Consider the following 27,298-nt stretch of genomic DNA (forward strand, 5'->3'; position numbering starts at 1 on the left):
CTGAAAATTCATGTAGGAACATTCAGAGCATAAGTTTGATGGAGCTCTCTAAGCACTTCAGTGGGATCCTCGCCTACCGCCAGGTTAACGCATAGTGATGTGGTAGGGCTAGACTGTAAAGGCTAACCCTGGAATTGTGCTAAGCAGTTGTAGGCTTCAAAATGAATTATGTTGGCGTGGCAAAATGTTGCTTCAGTGGGAACTCTCCATACACGGGAGGTGACATTATGTACACTCACTGTGGCCATCATGATGGAGAGGTTTTGCTTTAACGTGGGACGTTGATTTCCGAGAATGGCCGGGTGAATAAAGGGTATTTTACTGTCTGGACTTAGAATCTCTGTAGCGTTTTTTGCGTGACATTTTCACAATTGACAATCCCTGTTGGTGAGGATCTCACTTTGTTGTGCCCAGGCATGTTTACCATCTTTATCCATTGCACGCATGTTCATGGTGCAGAGCTATCCGCAACTGCTCCGTAATCATATTTTCCCCACATCACCGCTTTAACTCATAAGGAGCAAAATGTCACTGTTGTCTCACCTGCACGTGTGACTGGCCACGATGTTGTCATCTTCAGAACTAGCGAGTTGCCAAATTCCATGGGATAGAAGATGTGTATTTGTTACTCTTGCTGCTGGTGCATACAGTGCAGTGCAGGTGGCTGCATGTTGGCCAGTCTTTTTCTCAGCTGAGTGTGTGATCGATAGTTCCTTGATAGTGAGTTGCTCTGACATTGTGGGGATTATAAGATTAGGTGCAGGGACAAACTTTCGGTTTTGAACCAGGAAGCATTTGCAGTGAGGGTACGTACGCCTGTTCAGTAACCGCCATAGCTTTTGTGGCTAGCTTCAGGGTAGACTATTCTCCAAGATGGGGATTTTTCATTTGTCCTACACAGTGAACAATTTTTAACTGTAAGGAAAATCAATCAGCATGGTGAAAAGTCTCCATTATGGAAACTTTGCAAAGCTTGGAGAAGGCAAACATGGCTACCTGTTCAAAATTTTGCAATGTTTTCGGTCTTCAAAGAACCAATAGGAGCAGAACAGAAGCCTGTTTTGGTTCAACAAAAGTGCTATCCCCTCAGCTGTGCATGGCTGATTTAAAAAATGTCAAGCAGGAAACATTCTTAACGTAAGTTCTAAGTGCACATAGGAAAGTACCCAGCATTTTTAGGAAAGGCCCTCTGCTAGATGCCATTTCGCTGGCATTCGACGTCAATTTCATTAGGCTAACTTCACACAAGTCCTCACCGAAGGTGGCTGTTTCACTTTCGGGCTGGCAAAGTATCCTAGCCACAGCGGAAGCAAATGGTAAACCATTCACCTGCACACACCAAGCCTGATGTATCTACTTTATTACATTCACATGGATTTCTTTAAAATAATTCTCCAACTGTTCAGAAAACATAATCAAAATTTGATTTGTCTCTTGAAAAACACTTCAAGCAGTTGTAGTGCATCAGATTTTAGTAAAACATTGTATCACTTACGATATGGTCTTGAATTTTGGGCCAATGACAAGGTCCTGTGTGATGTAATTCATGTATATCACTTTATTAATATTTGACGTTGTGACTTGTGTGTAAGTCACTCTGTTATCCAGCACATCAAAATCCTTCTTGTTATTGTGTGTTCCAGTATGTTTGAGGCTACAAGTCAATCCACAGAATAAAAATGAGTTCCAGAACATTGGACCAGAAAGAGCTTTTGCCGACTTCATCTTTGCCCACGTCGTGTTGCACTTGGTGGTGATGAACTTCATTGGTTGAGAACTTCTTTTCTGACAGGTTTGTATTTTATGTGATTGATATGTACGTATAAAGCTATTTATAAAGTGCTTTCTGTTTATCATGAGATACGTGAAAAAGTACTATAAAACAAACAGTATGGTTTTAAGAAAAATGAAAAAAGATATGGCATATTTTATATTTCTTAATAACCTGTCTATTTTATGCATAGTTTGTATCGGAAACTATAATTATATCATCGATGAGGATACCAGTAACACGGTACCAGCTTAGTGCCTCCTATTTGTACCACCAACATATTTACGCCCCAAGATAAGATAAAAACTATTGAAAAAAAAAAAAACAATAAAAACTAAGAGTTTCATATATTTTTTAAAGAGACAGTCAAAATCTTAATTTCTGTGGCTTAAATATAAGCTCTGAAATTTTTTTTTGAATTTTGATCCACACCAGAAGTGTCTGTATGGAACTAGCCCCAGGTCTTCTCAAGCATTACACCAGACTACTGTTGTATTTATAACCTTGGCAACAGAATAAAAACGCCAGTCATGTACACACATAAGAGGAATGTAGTCTGCAGTTTCTGTGCTGACCAGGAATTAATTTGCTATTTAAATGTTTGGGTTTGGATTAGGATTTATGTTTCAAGCTTCAGTAAAATAATGTGCCCTGTTTTTCTTTAGAGTGAAATTCAGTTTTGTTCATTATAGAAACTATATTTTTCATTACAAAAATAAGATGATCCAACATATAAAACGTAGAATACATGGGTGGTGGTGGTGAGGGAGGGGGGGGGGGGGTCTCTGTGACTCAATTGGTTATTGTGCTAGCCTCTCACCAGTGCAGTCCCTGTGAGTTCAAGTCCAGCTCATGTTGACTTCCTCTCCGGCGTGGGAAGGTCTATCAGCGACCTGCAGATGATTGTGGGTTTCCCCCGAGCCCTGCCCTGCCCTGTTTCCTCTCACCATAATGCTGGCTGCAGTCGTATAAGTGACATATTCTTGAGTATGACATAAAACTTTAATCAAATGAATCAATATGATACATGTATCAGACACCTGTGATGATTTTCGTATCACCCAGCCCTTTTGGGAATAGCCATTTCTGTGTTCTGGTGAGAAATATATGTGCACAAGTCAGAAGTCAGGAGTCAGGAATGGTTGTTAAAAAATTATCCAGTTATGTGTGTTAAAGAAAATGTTGTTTTATTTCAGTGGAGATTGAACGGGCTATGAAGTCTCAAGATGAAAGGGCAAATAGGAGGTGACTGAAGAACAGAGCATCTACAGTCTTCATTATTTCATATGTATCATGTGTAAAGAAAAATTCCTAATAATGTACCATCATTAAAACTGTACAGATCTACATGTAATCTTAACATTGTTTTGTTTTATCTTTGCAAAACTTCGGTAAACAGATGCCATGTTCCACTATAACGGAGTCGTGCGGTTTTGTCTACACTTTTTTGGACACTGATGGCCAAGTGATTACAGCATCCCTCTTGTATGTGGGAGACTTGGGTGCAAATTCGACTCTGGTTATCATAGAGAAGACTTGAAGACCTTGCTTGATGCTTTAGCGTATAGGGCAGGTTGGGTGATGAGGTGGTGGTAGGGGATTTGATGGATCTTCTTCCACATCGACCGGCCCCAGTTGGTAGAGCGTCTGCTTCGGGAGTGGTAGATCCAGGGTCAATCCTGGGTGGAGTCACACCTATGACCTTAAAAGAGGAAGTAGCTTCCTCACTTGACATTCAGCATGACGGGAATAGTGCAACAACTGGTTGGCCCGTATAATGGCTCAGGCGGAGCGGCTTACTTGCCTTCGGCGAAGTGTCTCACTGAAGCAGCACTAGATAAAAGAGCGGTGGAAATCCGTCCTGCAACAAGGACGCACATTACATGCACCCTAAGGATTCCCTCGTTATTATATGACTAAAAAATTGTTAAGTATGAAGTTAAGCTCCAAGCACTCACTCTTCTTCCATATCCATGTATTTTCATAATGGCAGTCAGGCTTGTTAGTGATGATGAAGCCTGACAGAAGATTAGTGCATCTCACTTAGGTGACCGTATTTCACTTGAATCCTTACCCTGTGAATGATACGTTTAGTTCATAATACTACTGTCCAGAAGGGGCCAGGGTGGTTAATGCAGCACAGTGACCCAGTAGCCTCTCGCCAATGCAGTCGATGTGAGTTCAAGTCCAGCTCATGCTGGCTGCCTCTCCCGAGTTTCCTCATGGCCATAATGCTGGCCATTTTGTTTTGAGCAGATATCCTTACATTTGTCAATTGTTTATTACAATTAGCAAAAAAATTGACCTTTTGCAAGTTACTTTCAAACCCTCTGACATGTGGCTTGTCAGGTCTGGTGGGAGCTTCACAGGACAGTGTTGTCCACAGTGTTTTGTCATCAAGTCCCTGAGAACAGTGGAAGCAGGGGAGTGCAGCCTCAGTCTTCAAATACAGGGCAGGATTGAGTATACTTTCCTGGTTTGGAGTTTACTACAAAATTTAATTATCTGTTTAACACCCTACTGAAAAATTGTTCACCTACGTGACAGGGGTCAGGTTTATGGGCAGAGGGAACTGCAGTGACCATAGGTCAACCTGACCCGAGAGCACTTTATAACCATCTGAACCAATGAGGGCCAGCTTTCGCATATAAAGGGACACCATTATATAATCCAGTGAGGTTTCACATCTCTTGCATTGGTGTCCCGGTGAGCAATAATCAAATTTGTAAGCCTGGTAAGAATTTATGAAAATGTGATGACCAAATAAATGATTAAGTAAAGATTTAACTCCAAGCAAAGTAATGTTCAGATGTCGTGGCGATATGTCTCCATTCCCAGAATAATCCCAAAAATCGAAAGATGATTATTCACAGAGGTTGCAGATTTTCTGAATTCATAAAAAAATCTATCAAACCATGCTACGCATAAAATTTATTAGTAAATTTCCTACCTTCCATTAAGAACCCCCAGGATAAGTTTCTTCAAATACTGGTAATCAAAACCGGTACAGGCCTATACAGTAAGTGTGCAGATTGCCTGAAATCCCTCGAGATTTGTGAAGATATTTGTCTCACAATATTGATAAACTTCAGTTAATGGCTTTGAAAAAATCGATCATTACTAGTTTTTTCATCTCGCAAAGTAATTCTGAACACAATTAAACACTGAAGTTACTTTAAAATATCGCACAATTTATTTCTAAAAAAACAAAAACAAAACAGCCCGTACGCATATTTCCATGTTCCGCTGCTAAAGAATATACATATGTACATAGCTGAATAAGATCAGAATTGGGAAGTTCAATTATAAACTTTCCCATTACATGCGTATCAGTCACAATTTATCAGACAATTCTCCAAGATTTGCATTATAGCAGCAGGAAGGTGTTTTTAGACAGAATGAAAGTCTACATCAAAGTATAGACAACAGCGTAGACAAACCAGTTTAGGAAAACCCAAGCATATACAAAAAATATATTAATCCAGAAAGACAAAGTACAGTAATTCGTCTTCACTTTCACGGAGTTTACACCAACTACATATATAACCATTAGGCAGTACTAAGTTGGAGGAAATCAGGTGAATTTTTACAAACAAATGACAATGGCTTAACCCCATTTCGGTCAAAAGACAAAATTTTTTTTATGTATGTGGCAAGTAAATCACATGTTACTTTCTTCAACCAATTGCCCTTCTGCACAACAGGACGAAAAATTCTATGAAATTATAGCTGACTTTATTTTATAGGCATACGTGTCATGGCAGTGACAAACTTAAAGTTAATATTGTAATAAACTTGTGCAAATATTAAACAATGTTTATGGTGCCGAGTACAAAATACTCCGACCAATGCCAGAAATATGTCCTTACGGGACGTGAATCTGGTAACATTTAACTTTCCTTTATTATGGAATACAAAAACTGTGACCAGGACTCCACAATATGATGACACCATACATATCTTTTTGTGGTTGGCCACAGACTATTTGACAAAATACAGGTTGCGTAAGCCTCTGACAAACATCCACCATATCTAAAAGCATACACCTGGTCAAGCCTTATCACTTGAGATCTGCTACCTGTACATGTAAACAGAAGCTATTCCAATCCAAGGTGCATGGTGTTCCAAGCTTTGTATGGTGAACAGATTTACACCGATGTCTGTCAATTTGTGCGTTGCGAGATGATGTGAAACTACATGAACTAGAGCTATGAATGATACAACTGTATGACATGACAGTCTGATCACTTCTACAAAATGTACCTGTGGGAAATATCCAGAAACATACCCCCAAAAATCTGGGAACAATTAAAGAATCAGGTACTGTGTCTAGTGCTGTCTGTCTGTCGGTGACCCGCTTCTCAGATGACCACAAGGAAAATCAGTTTTTTCCATGAATTGGTGACACTCTGCCTTTGTGACAGCACAAAAATATTTCAATGTATCCAAAATATGTAAAATTTGGTAAAAATGAAGAAGAAATGTCCCACAAAAATTATTCTGATCATGGCAGAAGCTGTGAAAAATGTGTACCCATCTTGTGCAGTCTTAATTAGTTATTTTGGGTATCTCTCACACAAGATTATGTGATCAGGCCACACAAACACATCTACCCATGGGAAGGTGCAAATCAAGATGCAAAAAAAAAAACAAACAAACTAATACAGTCAGTATGTTGACTCTTAAAATGTGTAAGTTGGATACACCTACTCTTCATATCTGTATTGTCTATATTTAAGTTATTCTAATAATAGATGTAATAATAGATGAAGTTAAATACTGATCATGTGACTGATAGTGGTTGATGAACAATTCTGGGTGATGAACACAATCAGAGCTTCCTACAGAAGGAATGCGCAGATAAATCCATATAAGAAGTCAACACTGTGAGCATCAATTATATACAACAATATCCTACAGAAATAATTGAAACACATAGGTGGAGAAAACTTAAAACATACACGAAGTTCAGATGAAAGGGTTTGCAAAGTTAGTTATAAATATGGTCTTAAATATTTTTCTTTTTTTATTTTTCTTTAATGGAAAAAATACATTTGAAGTGAATTTTTCTATGGTGGCTCTTTGGGATCAACTCTTGGTGTATATTGTCTCTTGCTTAATGATGTTCTAAATGAGGATATAAAGCACGTTTAATAAACATATATATGCTAGAATTTGGTCTTTTCAGCTAACAAATGTGTTCAACCTGAATTTTAATCATATTTATGTTTTTAATATGTTCATAAATATTATCAAAATTAAGATTAAATTCATGTCTTTGTACACAAAAAACAAATTTGCATTGAAGTAAATTTATTAGACAGGCATCACATCCGTATTTAGAACATTATTATGCAAAGAGGATATATACCAAGAGGTGCTCCCGAAGTATTCACCATACAAAAATATTTTCAAATGCCTTTCTCCTGAAAGAAAAAAATTTAATCATATCTGCAAATAAGTTTTGACACTTTCATCTCATATTTGTGTCATTTTTATGTTTTCTTCTCCTTTAATCAGTAGATTTTCACATGATTTGTAGAATAACCTTTAGTTCCTCTATATCAATATTTACAAGATGAATACACTGTATAACATTTAACCGTAACAAAGTGCTTTTAGTGGCAGGAAACTACAACAATTACAGATTCAAACAAAATCGTACATGCTATCTTAGCATCACTGACAATATTAGCAGAAAAGAACTATGATAAATAATGTACAAAAAAATCTTCAATGATATTTATGGGTGATCAAATGATATAGACTGATATTACAACTTCACACATAACTACCAGTAGTTATGCAATTATGAAGGCAGGTCAAGTCAAGAGTATAACAAAACTCTGTATCACAATTAACAAAAAAGGAAATCAATAGATTATTAGATCAGGAAAATACATGTACAGTATTTCGACTGAAATTGTGACAATTATGTAAGCTCCCTAGGTATTGCAATGCATTGTGGCTGCTCTATAGATCAGAAACAAAACTCACTTTCAATAAAGTTAAAAAAAGTCGAGATCTATATGTGAGTGTTGTGTATCAGTGGTGTTGCTGATACAGCCGTCTCTGTGCTGCTAGGAAGGCCAGCTCCCTGGGGTCACGCTGATCACCTTCGCCACGTCTCCTAAGCCACCCCTCGGGGTCAGGGGAAGAATTTGAGTCATTCAAGGAGCTTGTTTCACCGGGCTTTGAGTTCTCCATGGCTAAAAATCGCCTGTAAAATAAAGCAGACTGATTTGAAAAAAAAAAGAATAAAAAATAACCTTAGTTACATGTATTTGGTAGGACGGGTTGAAACAGAATACTTTATCGCTGCATAGATATATTTGGTCTAGTGTTGCGTTTTCTTTTAAAGATGAACTGTTCCAAGTTGATCAAATTTTTCTCGCAAAATTGACAGAGTATATCCTAGATGAATCTGAGAATCTGAGAAGTGATTTGAAGAATTAAAATCGTTAGATGTAAAAAAAACAAAAACAATTTTGTTCAAGGCCGATAGGCCGACTTTTATGAAGTCTGGTATTCTCTACAAGCTTATCTGCCCTTGATGTCTCCCTCGTTTATGACGTCACAGTGGAGCCATGCCATTTTGTGCAGCTGTGAACTGTGCTAATCGCGCACCAAAGTACCATAGGATTCGTTTTCATGCCTTCCCATCGGACCCCTCCATACGACGAAAATGAATTATTGCCATGCGACAAGACCGTTTCAGGCAGGATAAAACCTTAACATTATGCTCCAAACACTGTGAGGAGGCATGTTTTGATCCAGCTTACAGGCTAAAAATGGGGCTTAAAATTCGATTCCAAATTGGAATGAAAAATAAAAAATCTGACGACAGTAGAAACTGAAAGCAGTACCAAATATTTTCAGCATTCCTGGTCACAAAAGCAGTTTTCTTGTCAAAAAGCTTAGATCAAATCCAATGCAGGCAACACTGTGCCTTTAAACCAGAGTACCACTGCTATGTCACACATATTTGGCACACTAACGCCATTCAAGGGCAGACAAGTGATGTGATTTTTGTTTTCTCAGAATTTTTGGTGATATATTTTTAATTTTGCACCTGCTGCAGTTTTATTCCATATCATGGGTATACTATTCAGTTAGGTAAAGTGACCAATGCAAGTAAAACTGAGACAGTTCACCTTTAAGTCACCATTCAGGATAGTACTGTGTAAAACACACATGCATGTACAGTTCCTGTATTTGACATAAAATTTGCCTACTAAAGTCACTCATTTTTTAAGAATTAAGAATTCATTCACTTAAAAAAATGCCTCAACAATTATTACTATGATTTGAGAATTTCTGTACTTTTTGTCATCAATTCCTTCTTTTTTTCATCTCATTTAAGCTTACTTATTTGAGCTATTTTGACACACACTAAGACATTAAGACTTCAGGCAGCTTTTTATCACTTTATGACATTACTTTTGTAAAAGATTTCACCGTACGTGAGCTGATCAGAACTCCAGAATTTGGAGGACTTCTCATTCAAAAGGTCTGACTGCATCATTAAAGAGATTTTCAGTCAGACAGAGTAAGTAAATTGGCTGATGAAAAAGTAAGGGGCAAGCTAAATTAATCTGCTAATTCCAGTCAAATTCATAAAGTAGGTATAAAAGATTTCACAGTTTGGTGTTTTTGAGAAACTCATAATTGCCTTTACTTTCGAGGGCCATTGGGGGTGGGGGGAATAACATGCTGAAAACTGACTCAATTGTTACCACGATGAATGCTACACTCTTGGTACTGTCACACCAACCTTCTGGCTTGCTCCATGAGGGCATTCTTCCTGTCCTGTAACATTGTCTCTCTCTCTGATGGAGACTTAGAGAACCGGCTCCCTGTGGCTGATGGCATTTCTCCTCCTCTAAGTACACTATCACAACATAATACATAGCTCTTTAGGCACTTGACTGGGAGCATTCACCATACTCAAGAACAGTTCATAGAGAAGTAAAAATAACAGACATATTGGCCCACTAGTACGAAGCCCTCTTTAATTGAATTACACCTCTTTAATCAAGCATGTAACTTCCGTGGCAAGCCACACTGTAGGTATTACATCACCATGGAAATTTAGTGGTCTTAAAGTTAAGGGCTTCATGCAAGTTGTCCTAAGCTAAGAAAACTAAACCAAGAGGACACCATTTCCCTTCACCAGGGGCCCTTACAAACCACTTGATATGAAATTTGCAGCCAATTGAAAGGAAGCAGGAATGGAACATGCCCTTTCCTTAGTCAACAGCCTGCTGTGTCCGGCATAACCCAACATGTCTTTCACAATAATAGACATACAGGAAAATGACTTCTGAAATGTATGAAAAGGGTTGAAACTAACTATTTTTTTTTTGATTGGTGTTTTACGCCGTACTCAAGAATATTTCACTTATACGACGGTGGCCAGCATTATGGTGGGTGGAAACCAGGCAGAGTCCGGGGGAAACCCCACGACCATCCGCAGGTTGCTTCCCACGTATTGCCGGAGTGGAAGCTGAAACTAATTTACATAGCAATTGTATTTCTTCATTCTATTAACTGTTTACATTCACAGAAAAGTTTCCATAACTTCCCAACAAAGGAGACAATTTTCACCTGACTGTGTTCAGAGACCACTTTACTTCTTCTGATGGTCATGCAAAATGTAAATTGTTTTATCATTTTTCATAGCCAGAGAGCCTATACAATAACGAGCGGCTTCACTCAGCTTGTTGGAGCTCTACACGGATATTCCTCGATGTAAAGCCTATTTTCAACATACAGCCCATTATTAGGAAGTATTCAATGGAAATCTTGAAACAGCCTGGTAATTTTGTAAGTAGGGGTAACAGATTTCATGAAGACCCGTCACTTTATTCAATTTACATGGATGGTAGGTGCAACTTTTCACCACTATTTATTTTGATACTAATCCACATGCATTTCAAGATAAAAATGCACGAAAGATTTAACACATAAAAAAATATGATGATGATTTATCTTTCATTCTCACATACCTCCAAAAAAAAAAAAAAAGCGAGTGAAGTGTTCTCAAATTGACAATTTATACACAGCTGCCGTCGTTGTCTTCAACACTCGAACAGTTCCATTTTGCTAATAAAAAAGGGGGGTTGGATTAAATAGTAATCTGTTACCCCATCTCATAGAACCCTCTGGTTTTCCGGAGATTTTTTGTGGAGGTCAATTATCACTAAACGGCTTACTGGGAACACTAACGCCATAGCAGACATTTCAAACGCAGATCATTACTTTACTCCGCATTCGCTCTGTTTCAAGCTGTCCCCAGGGACTTACTTTGTGTTATTATCTGTGTCTGATTCTAGCACCCTCTCCATGAGGTTGGCCACACCTCTACACGTTGCTAAGTCAGAATCAGAAGCCTCCGTGTCAGCAGCGAGGTCAGGTGACACATGTTCATACTGCTCGCTGGACCTCCTTCCTATCTCCGCTTGTAACGCGGTAGCCCCTGTCCTTGATACTACCGAGGGTAACACGATCTAGTAATGGAGAAGAAACAAGAAAGTCTCACAGAGCTACAAAATCTTATTTGCTATTTTTTCATTATTTTTTTGAGAATTATTACAGCTGAATATGTGACCTGCAAACTGGCAATGTACTGTATACCTTAAACCATACATGTACATACATATGTACTTTTTAGTATCAAATAATGTTATAAAATTATTTACATGGGAATAATATTTCCCTGCTCACAAAAGGTAAATCAGAATGAATGAATGACCATGGCTTACCACCACTGCAGCCATATCGTGGTGAGAAAACCCGGAGACAGTAATAGAAAAATGCTGCTCTGCATGGAAACATATAACTTCGTACATACTACAGGGGAAAAATACACATCACAGAAATTCATCAGTCTACAAGATCTAATGCTATAATTTCCCAGGTAGTGTACCTGTCGATCCTGATCAACGTCTGTTTCTGAACCAGACGGGTCAACAGTAGAGCGAGCTGGAAATGTACCATTCTGTGGAGCAAGAACAGGATTTGCATGTTGACAATTATATAACATGACAAGTTGAACATGTGTATAAATGTATGAATCATAAATAACACAAACATGCAGATGTAGGCTCTATGTAGAACACAAACATGTACATGTAGGAACTGTATAGAACACAAACATATACATGTAAGAACTATATAGAACACAAACATGTACATGTAGGAACTGTACAGAACACAAACATGTGCATGTATGAAATGTATAGAACACAAACATATACATGTAAGAACTATATAGAACACAAACATGTACATGTAGGAACTATATAGAACACAAAGATATACCTGTAAGAGCTATATATTTATTTATTCATTTATTCCACAAATTCCAAGTTTATTTTACTTACTGTATTTCACCTTAAAAAGTACATGTACATTCTCGGGGGGAAATAAAAGTGATAAAATCCTACTTTTAATTTACTGATTTGATAAGTGTTCTAGGCTATGCTGGCACTCAAGGCTAGGTCACTTATATGATGGTGAAATGTTACTTTTCATGCCCAAACTTATTTTTTGGCAGAAGACGTGAGCACAAAGAGTAACAGTCAAAAACAAAATTCTGGATCAAACACAGTAAATTTTGACGATGTCTGTTATACAGCACAGAACAGTCACGTAACAGGTTTATAAACTGGTATGTTTTTTTTTTTTTTTTAATTGAATGAATCAGCCAATAAAGTGATTCATTTATTTATTCCACTGATTTGAGTTTTCCGCTGTGATGAACAAACTGTTTAGACAATGTCAGCTTACAGAAGTAGTGCATATTAAGAGTGGCAGACTTACTGATGGAGCCACAAGCCTTCCCTCCAGAATGTTGTCAATCGTGTGGTCGACGGATCGGGTGATGTGAAGGTCATCCATGATTACATTAAGAGGCATGTGCTGAAATACGTTCTGTACCTGGCGGGCCTGTGAAATGGACAATGTGTTCATGTACAATATGTTCTTGGACACTATGATCATGGATGATGTGTTGAAGGACAATATGCTCATGGTCATTTTCTCGATGGAAAATGTGTAGACGTACATGGAAATGCTCTTGGACAATTCTGTTCACTGACTATATGCTCTTGGACAATTTTGTTCACTGACTATATGCTCTTGGACAATTCTGTTCACTGACTATATACTCTTGGATAACTTTGTTCACTGACTACATGCTCTTGGACAATTTTGTTCACTGACTATATGCTCTTGGACAATTTTGTCCACTGACTATATGCTCTTGCACAATTTTGTCCACTGACTATATGCTCTTGCACAATTTTGTTTACTGACTATATGCTCTTGGACAAGTTTGTTCACTGACTATATGCTCTTGGACAAGTTTGTTCACTGACTAAATGCTCTTGGGCAAGTCTGTTGATTGACAACATGTATATGTTCATGGACAAGGTGTTGATCCACAAGATAGACAAAGCCCTGATGCACAAGATATTAATGGACAATGTGCACCAGCACTTTCCCACACCCAGCACTACTGTTAACCAATCAATGGCTGCTTTTGTTATAATCATACCTGTATGTATTAATTCTCTACATTGTTGTTTACGGCTGTGCTCAAATATTTTTCACTTGTACAGTGTCCCTTGTCACTAGAATGGGTTCATTCTATGGAACCAAAGTTCCAAAGGCAGTGGGGGCAGAGGGAAGTTCTATGCGAGAATGGGACTGAACTAACCCACTTGAGCATCTTAAATATCACACCATTTTTTGCGTATTTCATAGAAACCTCCAGATGGTGATTAAACTTGAAACCTAGTCCATACAGATCTCGAATCAAAATAATGCCAGGATTGTCATTTCTTCATGAGAAAAACATTAAAATTAAATTACATTTACATACATTCTTAATATAGTGTTATTACTGAATTAGCAAGTTCATAATGCCGGATTTGCCAATAACCTGAAAGTTTCCATCAAATACCAAGGCCCAATGTTACATGTATCTGGTTCCCAGACAAGAAAATGGTTTTCAATAGCTTTCAAGGACCTAATTTCTTACATTTCCAGCACTTTTAATGATCATTAAGTACGATAGGTTTAAGCACAAGCCTTCATGTGGAAATTAACTGATACTGTTGTGGAGGCTTACTTATCAATCCATCTCAAACAAACAGCAAAATCCTATATTTAGCACTAAAAACTAAGGTATTTTCAAGGCCTTATCTGAAAATGAGATCTCTTTCAAGATCTGTGAAATCATTCCACAAAAATCAGGGATTATAAGGGCCCATGGGAATAATGATTATCATATAAACACCATCCAACTAACAGCGTCACAATCAAAACCCAGTATAGGCCAGGAGTTTGAGTACTGTCCACTCACCATGTTGTCCAGCTGGGAGGTCTGGAAGGCATTGTTCATCTGCTGACCAGGCAGAAGCTGGGTGTGAGTGACCTCCACGGAGAAACTTGGTAGCCAGGACACGTAACGGGAAGCTGTCAACAAATACATGTATGTACTCTAAAAAGATCAAGGACTGGCAATTTGGTTTGTGGCAATACTGTATCCAGTTACCAATTGAGGCACTTTTGTGTATGTGACCTCAATAGCATCAGTGTGTGTTTTGATAATTACTCTGAAATCAAGCAGCTGAGTGAAACTGCCAGTGTGAGAGATGACAGTCTCCTTCAGTACAACTGCAGCCATTTCTTTTTAAAATTTATGAAAACTGCGATGTTTACGTACAAAATGACAATATGAACAACAAGAAGGCACTCCTGGACGTCACGCTTCTGAAACGGTTAAATGTACAAATTTCTCCATTACTGCTCAGCCACTCACTACCATGTGATGAGTTCTAACAGAATACAATGCAGTATTACAAGCTAAAAGAAATATATGGATTTTTGTTTTTTTGAAAATGCTGATAAATAATATAAAAATTCCTAGATAGGGATCATCACTACAATATAATTTCAAACTTTATGAAATTTCATACTAATACATGACTGTCATAATCAAGTTTCTAAAAACAGATAGACAAATAAATGCCGACAAAAACGATATCACTGCCATGAGACTGAGACAAGTTTGTTACTGATGGTTTCCTGACATGCCGTTTGGAGGGGCTATAAAAAAAAAGTAAAAAGATCCATGACAGGCCCTAAGGCCAGTGTGAACACGTACCATCAAAGTGAAAGAAGTGGTTGGTGGTGGCTGTGTTGCCAGGCGGGGCTTGTGGCACGTTGTTAGGGGCATCTCCTCTGCCATCAATGTTGTTGCCGTTGGGATCGCCCTCTGGTCTTTCGTTCAGCGCCATGCGACATGTTGGGCAGGACGTATCCTGCTCTAGCCAGGATCGCAGACAGGAACTACAACAACACAGCAACAGGCATGATGGTTATCCGATGGGATTTTCACACATGGACATGCAAATCATAAAACAGATTCCATTATCCTTGTTGAGACGGTGATCTTAAAGTTTACATTGATAATGTTTGCCCCAAATGAAAGGCAACAGAGAACTTTCGAAACCCGCAGTGGTCTCAGCCAAATTTCAGCACTAGAATCTGTGCTATATTCAGAAAGTGTAATCCCTATTAACGATAATACTGTTACTTAATCCACTTTCTAAATGACATCTATACCTATCTGAACAGAGAACTTTGTGCAGAAACATTTAGACGTGGACCCCTAACAGGCATTTTTTTTTTTAACCTTCATTTTCTTACCAATACATTTCACAAAAGCATTTATTATCTGAGGTCGGTTTTGCCACGTTTAAACACATTATTGTGCCGAAGACCCCACTAAAAGTCAACTGAATGATGATAAGGTAGTTCAGAGATGATTTCACTGAAAATATTTTCCAAAATGTTCTGTAGTCAAATAGAGAAAATGTTAGGAAGTGAGATGACGTCATTAATAGTCGAGGTTTCTCTCCTTCTGTGTCCTTCTCAAACAAATCAATAAAAATCAGCCTGTATGGATTCACAAGTTTGAAAGTCATTGTTGGCAAGACATGCATACATGTAGATGTAAGGCAATTTTTATACTGACACTAAATATATTCTATATACTTACAAACTGCAAAGATAAAATCTGGTCCGCAACAACAAAAATAAAATGTTTGTAGAACTGTTTTTAAATGATCTCTTTTCGCTAATGAGCACACATACTTGTGAAACAGGTGCCCACAGGGTAACTTCCTGGCCACTTCCATTCTCTCCCAACAGATGGCACAGTCATCATTGTTCTTCTCCAAGTCTTCTTTTGATGCCATGGTAAATCTGCAAAGTGGGGAATAAACAATGTACCACTGCTGCTACATGTGTAAGAGGGACTTTGTTATGTTTTAATCTCAAATAATATTGTCAATGGTGAATTTAGAACATTCACACAGGCTGGTTTACAATTGGTATTTGGACCAAAACTCAACCGCGCATCTACTTAGGGCATTGGATTGACTAGTTATTGTGACACACACTATCAAATCTGTCAGAAACTACGGCTAGAGCAAAGAAATACTAATATTTTGTCGACTGTAATTCTTTAACCTTTTCCCAAGTTTGCACAGTGTTTATTTCAAGCACATTCTGAAGGCATCATTTTTTGTAGATTCTTAACATTATACTTTTTGTAAACCTCAGAATCTGGCCAATTCAACCAATGTAGTTTTGTCTCCAAAATCAATCAAAAGTGTGCATAACTTGAAGTGAAAGTTGCTCTTTCACATGCGAAAAGGTTGAGGAATTAGGGTAAATAATTGCTTTTCTTTACGATTCCGTCCAAGATATTCCTTGGACATCGCCATCCTGCCCCAGTGAGAAGAAATACCTTGATTCCATGTTATGAACAACTTGTAAGTAGTTCTTGTGACGTTTGATTCTCCTCTGGAACTCGTGGAAAAGATACCTCAGCTGCATACAGATCACAAGGCTGGCCATGCTTAAAAAGATGTTCCCCCACAGCTGGAAATAGGCACAAAGCAGAAATGAGGAATGCTGTCTTATACTCTGGGTCTGTCTACATCCACTACATTCCTCATAAACTCACATCCATTCAAGAGAAGGAACATTTACATATAGACTGTCTAGAAGATTACTCTTGCTCAAATTCATTACATGTGGGGAACTTGCAAGCAAAGAAATTTAACTATGGTACATGACCTAACATTGCACATTCTGAGAGTTCTAACTAATCACGGTGGGAGTTGTGACATTTATCTGAAAGAAAAAATGATATCTAAATGGAAAAATGTAAATCTCAGCACCAAAAGTAATACTTTTTTTTACATTAATTTGCTTATGAAATAAAATAGAAATTTCAAGTCACTTGTCCTACTCCCCTTTCAACACTGGTAAATGTGATAACCTTTAACACAGCAGTGGAATAACTCACTAGCATATGAAGGTGATGGGCAAAATCGATTGAAAGAGCTGACAGTTCGAAAAATAATTCCGTGTAGTAAGCCATAAAGGACCTATTCTCCCACACGCCCTCCAGGTTCATGTCCCACAGGTGGATGGCATACCTGCAAACAGAATTCCATGTATGGTCAAATTCTGCCTTATGAGAAAGTTGAAAACCTATTTCTGAAAAAAAAAAAAAAAGCATATATTCTTTATCAACGAGATCTTGTAACACTGTATTTTTCTCTTTATAACTCTTAAAGTCGACTAGGAGAAAACACAAATTACTAACCTTACTACGACGTGGAGTGACCTAATGCTGAGAAGAAGGCACTGAGGAAAAAGAAAAGACACAATCAACACATATGCTTATAAGACTAAAGATCATAGAATTGCAACAGATTTTCAAAACAGGTTGAGATAAAATTTTATTAGAATTTATATTTTTCCCAAACTGGAGAAATCTGTGCCATCATATTATCTTAGCATTTACATTTTTATTAATTCATTTATTTTATTGTCATTTAACACTATATATACAGTCAAGTAGATGTAGTCAAGAATTTTCACAGTACTCTATTTCTGTAACTTTTTTGCATGTTTTCTATAAGGCAATATTCATCAAACCTAAACCGTTGCCAAAATGAATAAACCAAAGTTGATAAATCGCATTTAAAGTTGCCTGTAAACATGGAAATAGGTTGAGAAAATAAGGCATTTTTACGATCATACTCAGTTTTACAGCTGGAGACCTGATAAAATGCAATTCGATAACTGTACTACGCATAACTGGTAGCATCAAAAGTGAAATGCTAAGAGATTATAGTTTCTCACCTCTGCTGTCATAAAACAGAAAATTGTAATCCCAGCCTGAAGACCAGCCAGTACACAGACCAACATCAACCCCACGCAAGCCAGTAGAATACAGAACAACAACGACAGCAGCTTGATGTGAACCCACTTCGGGGTGGTCGGAGAGAAAGACAGCTGCGAGGAAGGTAAGTGTAGCAAGATCAGTGACATTTTACAGTTTACGCGGTGCTTAAAAATGTTTGACCTGTATGACAGCCATCAGGTTAACGTGTACAGGAAAGAGTGTCCTATTCTCTTACATTTAAATCTCATCTGAATGAACAACAGTAAGTTAAATATTTCATTACTGGCACTGTAGCTAAATGTCTGGTAATTATTTAATAATTAAATGACCTTCCAAGCATTTCGGCATTAAAATTTTACCAAGACGAGTCTTCAGTTCTCATCCAGCTTTTCTTACTTTGGGATAAAAAAAAAAATAAAAATGCAAGCTCACCATAGTGGAAAAAATTTTTTTATGTGCTTGGGAGTTTACGTTAAATTTATTCAAAACACTATTCTTATACACTATTTAGTGAAACCCTTCCAGGAAGGAAGGAAGGAATGAATGAATAAATGAATGAATGGGTTTAACACCACACTGACCATGCATGAAATCTGCTTTACTTTAGAAAAACAGTGCACCACATGTTATCAAAAGTCAAACTGACGCAGTCATTTATGTTGCACCACCATGCGGAATTCAACAAAATGAATCTGTGTGAACAGTTATTCGTTTTTCAGTATTGGTACCAATCATATGAAACGAATTACATCTGACCAGTCAATACCACAAATATCATCGCGGTAATGTGATTTAAAGATTACTCTATAACTGATCACCTTAAGAAGAAGAAGTACATGTATGTTGTTTGGTTACTTACATATTCAAACCTGTCTTTACAGAGCTGTGCCAGGAGGTGAAAGAAGCCCAGCATGGTGAACCAGGCAACCCACAACACAACCTCCTCCATGGTCTGAACATTCATCACGCCAAAGACAAAGATGAACTTATAGAACACAAAGTTCCAGAACTTGTCCTTCAGGTGCTAGAACAAACAGATCAAACAGAATTAGGAATATGTCATGAAAAATCATAAAGAATTCAGAAGGTCAATTCACCTGTAGCTTCTACGGTAGAAAAAAGTTCTACTTGAATGGCAAGATGAAGATTCCTTTCTTCAACCATATATATTACACCTCGCTACACGTAACCATATATATGTACTTATTACATGTTGCATAAAGCATTAAAAAACATACATATTAGATCGAAATGAAGTATCTGTTAGTCACCAGCGTAACTTGGTCAATAAATGCATAAAACCTACAGTGATGAGCAACAGTGATTGATTCAGCTGTGCTTACCTGCAGCTCACTGACCCGGAGCTCCCCAAACACAACCTTCTGGATGACCTTCCCCAGGAGGATCAGGCAACAAAATGCCATGTTGATTAATGTCTGAAAATACATGGATATAATACACCATGAGTATATGCAGCCAAATATATGTAGGCCAATCCTTAAAAAACTAGATTAGGAGAAATTGATTAGGAAAGAAAAAAACATGAGAGTTAAATGCATGGCATGCACTTTTTTAGGAAGTTGGTCCAGTTCTGCTCCCAAAACATTCAAAATAATGCTATCTTTGTTTAACGAGAGAGTTTTCTCAGTGTCTTTGAGATACCCTATTCTGATGAAATTAACATGGGAGACCAGGGAGAAAAAATGGGTATAATATGTGTTGATTTCAGAGCCCGGCTACAGGTACATGTAATGCACACAATTGTACATGTGCAATAAAACAAACTTGTACATGTCCCGTTTTGTGGGAATAAATTGTAATGAGTATGAGGCCTCCGAGGCTGAATTGGTTAGCGCGCTAGCGCAGCGTAATGACCCAGGAGCCTCTCACCAACGCTGTCGCTATGAGTTCAAGTCCATCTCATGCTGGCTTCCTCTCCCACCATAATGCTGGCCGCCGTTGTACAAGTGAAATATTCTTGAGTACGGATTTTTAAAAAAAATCAAATACATAAATACACTGAGTATCTGATCCCCAGTTAACTCCATGCTACATTGAATACATGAACATATACATTGTACCTAGGACTAATACAGTAGTCCCAGACTGTACATACAACATTGTGCATGTCAAATTACATGTACATGTATTTGTGCCTTATCTGTACTCTAAGATCGTACTGACCTCAACTAGCATGTCACTGAAGATATTAAAACATCCCAATAAACACTTCAGACTCATCTCCTCTGATGGCAGGTCCATGTTATCATCACATTTGACAGCACTTAACTGGCTACTGTCTACGGGTGGATGCAAATCTCTCATCATAATACATCACGTAAACAGTCCTAAGTTTAAGTCCTGGGAATTTTTCAGGAATTCCCCAAAATCCACATTCAACTGTCTTTCCCCTTTCAGTTCTGCACACAGAGCAGTATTCATGTATAGCAGATTTGGATAGAGGGCTTAGGCTTACTGGCTGATGTACATGCTTCCCGTCTGGAAATAAGGTAGTCCACTTGGGTTGTGACCGGTAACACAGTGCATGACCTCATCCGTGTTGTACACAGTTCTTCATTCCATGAGCTTAACATTTACAGGTACACATTACAGGTAATTGTGTCCAGCTGCTCCACATACATTACACATATGAATTAATATGCTGTAAACCAGCCATTCAGCCCATACAATTGTGTGTACACTGAATCAGTACCTCACAATGCAGCCAGGTGTAAAAAGTGTGTCAGATGACAAACAAAAATATATGAGACATATGGTAATGATGTTTACATGTACATGTACATCCCTGTGGCACGTGGCTTACTTCTTGCCCTATCATTGAAATCTGCGGTCAAATGCTGCGCAGAAAAGTTGGGAGACACGGTCTCGTGCTAAAATAAAAATATTTATTGTTTGCTCAAACCAGATAAAATTAGGAAGAAAACAAGAGTTGAGTAATGGCAGAAGCTATGTTTAGACTGCATCAGGAGTTGACAGAAAACCAGGTTAATGTTCTGTGACTGTACCAGGTATAATCTAGCTTCTTGTTGTTGTTATTATACTGCAGTAAAATGGACACATGGAAAGTCAATGATCATGACCTGTACACGTATGTATAGGTCATCTGCTACATATTTTTATATTAGGTAAATTCCAAAACATCTTACAGGAAAAGAAACATTAAAAAGGAAATTTACAAGCATCCACAGAAAGACCATTAAAAAAACTATATCTGGAAATACCTTAATTTTTTTAAATTTTTCACTCAAGCAAATGTAGTCAAATGTCTCGATTGCAAGAATTTGCTTATGGACCATACTGACATTGTATGTGATCAATTATGTCAACAGATATACATGTGTACAGTGTTGTATATAATGTACACATCCTTGTTCACAAAGCCTCCCTGTTTGTTTAATAATATTCAAGCATATTGTTTAAACAGGCAGCTCACAGTACACCACTGGCACCAGAAGACAGTCTTGGCCTACATCGAGCATATCGCTCAGTATCTTGCCCTGTAGTTTATATTACCTGCACAATAAAATAACTTTAGGCATTCAAAGCCATTTATATAGCCTGTAAAATTTCAAAATATGAGTGTTAGAAAGTTGTCATTGGCACCAAATTGTAACCAAAGATATACACTTTCTATGGGACCCAAACATTTTTGAGCTACAATTAATAGTTTTCTTGCTAGAAGCGTACAAATGACATCACCCTATTTCAGAAAAAGTGCAGTATATTGTACGTGAAACAACTTTTTATACTCAGACAGAGTCTTCTGGATTTATACCAGAAGAAATAAACTACGTCCAAAACCATGTACAAAAGTATTCCAACAATTTCATCCTCAAAGGATCACAAAAATGGAAATGAGATATTCCATTGGTTATATTTGTTTGGGGGATAACTGACCGAGCCTTCAAAAAAAGGGCCCTAATGTCAATTAAGTTTTTTGGGATTTCTTTTCTTAATTTACTCTCAATGTCAATTTCTTGGAAATCTCTACTTCATTCATGACCAGCCGACTCTACTATATCTGATAGAGTTACCTGATATCTGATCGGATAAAAAATAAAACATGCAAAATACAACATGCAACCTGTTGTAAACAAAAGACTCATCTATCTGAACCAAGACAACTGCACATCAGAGGACTGTAACCACTAGGAGCCAACAATTATACACTGTACGTTTACACTGATGCGTTTACAGAACATTAAAGTCCACCACTACTACACCTGACCATACCGTTGAAAGAAATTTTTTCCTCACATAGATGTACAGTGTATAACATATGAACTAGTTCCAAGTCATTAAATACACACTAAGTTCATACACACAGTCAGAGACCAATTGCAGACCAGGTGTTTATTTTCATGGTTTTTAACCACAATCTTGAAAGGGATTCCCATAGGTTAACCTTGTGTGGGGAATCCACAAGAATCTAGTTCTAACCTACATGTAAAAAAAAGGATCTCCAGGCAAAGGTTTTCATACATATAAAAGTGTACAGATTTTGGCAATTCCATTGTTTATAACTTTAACTTTGTGAAACCATTGTATATTCCATTGCAATACAAACTTTGAAAAAAAAAAAGACTAAAACGTTTGAATGTGACTTTTCTACGTTAATCCAAGCAGATTCTAACTTGTAGAATTATGATGAGTATCAAATTCCCATTGAAAGTAAAGCCCTGCATACCAATTTACAGCTGTACATAATTACTTGTATATCTGCAATACATGTAGGCCTGTGGCGGATTATAAGTGAAAAAAAAAAAAAAAGTGTCATAGGAGAATAAAACATGTACAAAAACAAGCATGTAGGTCATGCCGTGTAACATGTACAAGTTATTCTAGGTCACATGAGCATACATGTACATGTCGAGACGACATGGGTCATTATGAGGTCACCCTTAGGTCAATCCTTCACACAGAATACTGAATAACATTGACACTGACCAACAGACGTTTAGAATCAAAAATGGAACATGAAATTATCTGAAATAAATGAAGAATAAAAATAAAATATAAAAAACTGTAGGTTAGGGTTCAAAATTTATAGCTTACAAGTAACTGCGCCCTCATATTGTTAATCTAAACACATGCAGTGCACCCAACAATTTCTAATTTGAATTTGAGTAAGTTTGCATTTTAGCCTCGTACATTTTCAGCTTCATGTTACGCCACCATATTCTGACCAAGCACATTAACATGACAGTTAAGCCAACAATTAAAACAGGGTGGCGATATTTTCTTTGGCATTTGACATGTGGATGTATATGTATGTGCAGTTCCTAAACCTGTTGAACGCCTCTGCTCAAAGTTTTTTGCCAAAACAAATAAGAACAATACAAAATGCAAGACATTCACCAGATTTACTGTACATGTTTACATGTTCATCTGATGCTATGTTCTTATAAACTCAGCCCGATCAGACAGATTATCAGGGTTCAAATTAATTGCATTAGCTTTCATTTTCTGCTCCATTTACCACCAAATCATGTAGGTCATAATCCACAGATTTTGGGTAAAACCATCTGGTCTCACAAATGGGAAAGTTTTAATGCAGAACAGCATGCTTTGAAGAAAAGGTGTATCAGGGAGCTGTGATTTTTAAGAACTGTATACTTTACAGTTTGAAACAGATCTGTTACAAATTTGTTTAATTAATGTATTAAAATTAGGTACAGTATAATATCAGATTTAACTTAGGTTTGGTAGGAAGGTTGCCACAGAGCTTGCCTCTGAGAAACACATGAATGCAAAACTTCAGCTCAATACATGAAGTACTGAAATCGTGAATTTGGTAATTAACGGTAAGTAATATACACACTGAGCATTATCAATGGAACATCCATCTTATGTCAGTGTGCTTTATATGCATGTAAAACTTCAACTCAATACATCATGTACTTTCTGACATAATACATTTAATAGTTTGTTTAATTTTGATTCTAATACACAATGCACTAAATCAGGATTTCGGTAATTTATGGTATTTAATAAGTACACACCAAATCAACAATAGAATAACCCCCTCATGCTATTGTGCTCTACGTATGTGCAAATCCTGAGTTCAATACATGCTGTATTATTTAAGATACCAAACCTAACATTGTTTTAACACTGATTTTAATACACAAAATACTAAGTCAAGAATTCTGTTATTTACGGTATGTAATATGTACACACCCAATCAACAATGGAGTATCCATAACTCTGTTATGCTCTTTTGTGCTATTGTGCTCTACATAATCAATACATGGATGATGCAGTACTTTTTGAGACACCATCCATAAAATTTTGGTTAACATTGATTCTTTTACACAGTACACTAAGTCAGGAATTCAGTAATTTGTGGTATTTCATATGTACACACTAAATCAACAACTGAATATTCCCCTTGTGCTATTGTGCTCTATATGTGTGCAGACCTGATCTCAGCACCAGTAGCATTTTGTTTAACACGGCTTTCCCTGTTACTGAACGCTTATTTATTTATTTATTTGATTGATGTTTTACGCCATCCTCAAGAATATTTCACTTCTATGACAGCGGCCAGCATTATGGTTGGAGGAAACGGGGCAGAGCCCGGGGGAAACCCACGACCATCCGGAGGTTGCTGATAGACCTTCCCACATCAGCTGGAGAGGAAACCAGTATGTATGACATATAAGCTACCTATGTATTGAGGCGGGGGAAAAAAAGGTGTGACAAACAAACAAACTGTAAACAGCCAAAAGGAAGCTTTCTGCCAGTTCCTTTATGTAAAAAAAAGAAAAAATTAGAATTATAACATTCTGAAGCTGTACTGACTTCTAAAATCAGGTAATCTATCTTTACAGATTCAGTATCCTAGTGAATTTTAAAACAGAGACATATACGTGCATGAGTGGGAAGGTGTAGTGCATGGCCCCTCAGTAACTTTTTCAAGCTGTATATTCTGAACTTGTGATAAGACAGGTGAGGCACTAACGAAATGGGATCTGGGAGTTAGTGGTTCGGTACCATCAAAGTTGTGGCGAATAAGGTCTGCAAAACTGTAAGACTAGTAATGTCTTGAATACTAAGATCATGTCAGCATAGTAAGACAATAAGGGCATCTGCTTTATCCATTCCATAATGATTTCATCAGAAGACTGTATCTTAAATACACTGATGTTCATGCTCCATTGCAATCATACATGTATGACACACGACCTTTATTTACTTTTCTTGGAGCTGTTCCATAGTTCTGTCACATCACACTGACTGCCGAGATCTTACGGAAAAGTACAGAAATGCTAAAATATGTGTGAACAACAGCGCACTTGACTTTTTACTTCAGCCTAAGACCTTGTTTTAGGAAGTGTCTTTGTTTGGGGATATATTTCTTGGGCCCCACTAAAAAATATCACAAGTGCAATTCCTCCATTCAGGTGCCATGTTGTTTGAATCATGTATTCAAAACTGGCAGGGCCAATAGGGGAGATAACCCATTCAAAATGGCTTAATAGGGCAGCATTTGTAGTCACGTTTTTCGTTCGTCTGGTCCAATAAAACTGGCACAAAACTGAACTAAATTCACACATAATGACTTGTATATATCTGGATAGCTGGAAATATGCTTTTCTTGCCTAGATAAATATCCATGCAGTAGATTCTGTGTAACGGCCTCATGTGCAGCCACCCCCTCTCATGCTGTATTGTCTATTCTGATTCTGCCCCATTAGTCCAAAACTATGTTTTATTTATGGTCACAATTTGTGCATGCTAAGCAGATTGCTGTGTTACTTAACATACTATAATTTCCAGTATCATCACGCATAGTTCTGAGAATATTGTTCTTAGTCCTTTACTCTGTTCTGATCATGTGATTGTCTTAGTGTGAGTGAATGCAAAATGGCCACCTCATGACGAAATATAGGCAAAACAGCGAACAGTAAGCCTTGGTTGTACAAGAAAACAATACGTAAGCTCTACAAAAATACTCAGACTGAAAAGCTGAAAATTATCTTGTGAGGTTGATTCCAAGATTTTAGTACACCCTGTCCAGATTTGACATGACAGCATGTGATTATTTTGATGAGCGAGAAGGAAATATTTCTGGGGATTTCAACAACATTTTGACTCGGGAATGGATTCACACTTGCAGGAGTGGTAATAAAGGTCCTAATCTCTTAGGACCTCTCTCCCAATGCGCACCAGAAATTGGCATGTGTCACCTTTCAGGAGTGGATATCATGGGCTTGTGGAATGGACCTGCCATGTTTTTGAATTCAACGATTAACCACTGAGGCAGGTAAATATCAGAAATTGTTGAAAATAGACCTCAACGTTTAATTTAATTGAACTAATAAACCCGTGAAGTTGTAATGATGTGAAGGTTTCATAAAACCTGGCCTGGACACCATTTAAGAATACTTACCCATACGCACCAAATCTCGACTGTCATCACATAAAACATGTTTGCTACATAGTTGTCATATGGGAGGGTGTAGTTCACAGGTTCATCGAGCTCTTCCATTTCAACATTATCAGTTTCTGACATTTCAGATACACCAGGGTTGTCTCCCTTCTCCGGTGGTCTAAATGGATCTGCCGGCGAGCTGAACAACTCTCCAGCTTCATGGTTTGGCTTTTCAGTCATTTCCCCTTCCTCTGTTAACTGGGCGATGTTTTGCCGCGGTTGTCTTCCTGTCTGGGTCACCTGTCCCACGGGTGTGACAGTTTGACTTCCCGGTGACATGTTGTTTTCGCCAATGTCTGTCTCGACATTGCTCACTATCTGGTGGGTGTAAAATAAGGCACACGACAGCAGAAGAACACTAAATGCCGTGTAAGCTTGAAGACTTGGCAAAGGAATTCGGTCCAGTATTATCACTGGCATTGTTAACTTTCCTTCTGACGATTACTTATTAAAAATCAGGTCCAACTTTTCCACACAGACGATAAATCAAAGAGCACCTCTTCTGAAACGACTGATTTGTAAACAAGACCGAAGTTTCCAGACGGAAGTGCAAGCGACAGAAAAGTAGTCCCACAATTTACAGTATCTGTTGGTGATTAATTACTTTTACTACAGGCTTAAGATATAGGTATTAGGTTAAAGGGCAAGCTCTCTCAGTTTTAGGGCTGTCATTTGTTGAGAGGATAGGATAAATGTGTATTACGACCAAATGAATGCGGAGAAAGCGACCTTAGTCGTATTCGTAGTCTTGCAAGTTTTGTGCACAAAGGAAATAAACCTCGTTTCGCATTGC

The 27,298-nt window shown here is 37.7% G+C and overlaps 1 protein-coding gene across 1 annotated transcript; it reads right to left on the reverse strand.

Annotated features, from left to right (window-relative positions):
• Positions 1-6,545: 6,545 nt before the first annotated feature.
• Positions 6,546-27,019, reverse strand: LOC135474900 (E3 ubiquitin-protein ligase AMFR-like). The gene is made up of 15 exons (XM_064754569.1): positions 26,464-27,019; positions 19,391-19,483; positions 18,907-19,071; positions 18,005-18,157; positions 17,463-17,503; positions 17,160-17,292; positions 16,596-16,729; positions 15,938-16,048; positions 14,946-15,130; positions 14,142-14,254; positions 12,596-12,721; positions 11,700-11,771; positions 11,078-11,280; positions 9,546-9,662; positions 6,546-7,991 (listed from the first exon to the last, which is right to left on the reverse strand). Exons 1-15 carry the CDS (start codon positions 26,923-26,925, stop codon positions 7,817-7,819), a joined length of 2,283 nt encoding a protein of 760 aa, XP_064610639.1. The 5' UTR covers positions 26,926-27,019; the 3' UTR covers positions 6,546-7,816.
• Positions 27,020-27,298: the final 279 nt, after the last annotated feature.

This window comes from Liolophura sinensis, chromosome 9 (assembly GCF_032854445.1).
Source record: "Liolophura sinensis isolate JHLJ2023 chromosome 9, CUHK_Ljap_v2, whole genome shotgun sequence".
Classification (NCBI taxonomy): domain Eukaryota; kingdom Metazoa; phylum Mollusca; class Polyplacophora; order Chitonida; family Chitonidae; genus Liolophura; species Liolophura sinensis.

Bases quoted from the DNA above. Each gene is read 5' to 3' on its own strand.
- LOC135474900 (XM_064754569.1), bottom strand. From the start codon at position 26,925: ATGCCAGTGATAATACTGGACCGAATTCCTTTGCCAAGTCTTCAAGCT. The intron at 14,255-14,945 runs GTACGTGTTCAC...ATTTGTTGACAG, and splicing joins CCACTTCTTTCACTTTGATG to CTTCCCGTTACGTGTCCTGG. The intron at 12,722-14,141 runs GTGAGTGGACAG...TCCATTTCACAG, and splicing joins CCTCCCAGCTGGACAACATG to GCCCGCCAGGTACAGAACGT.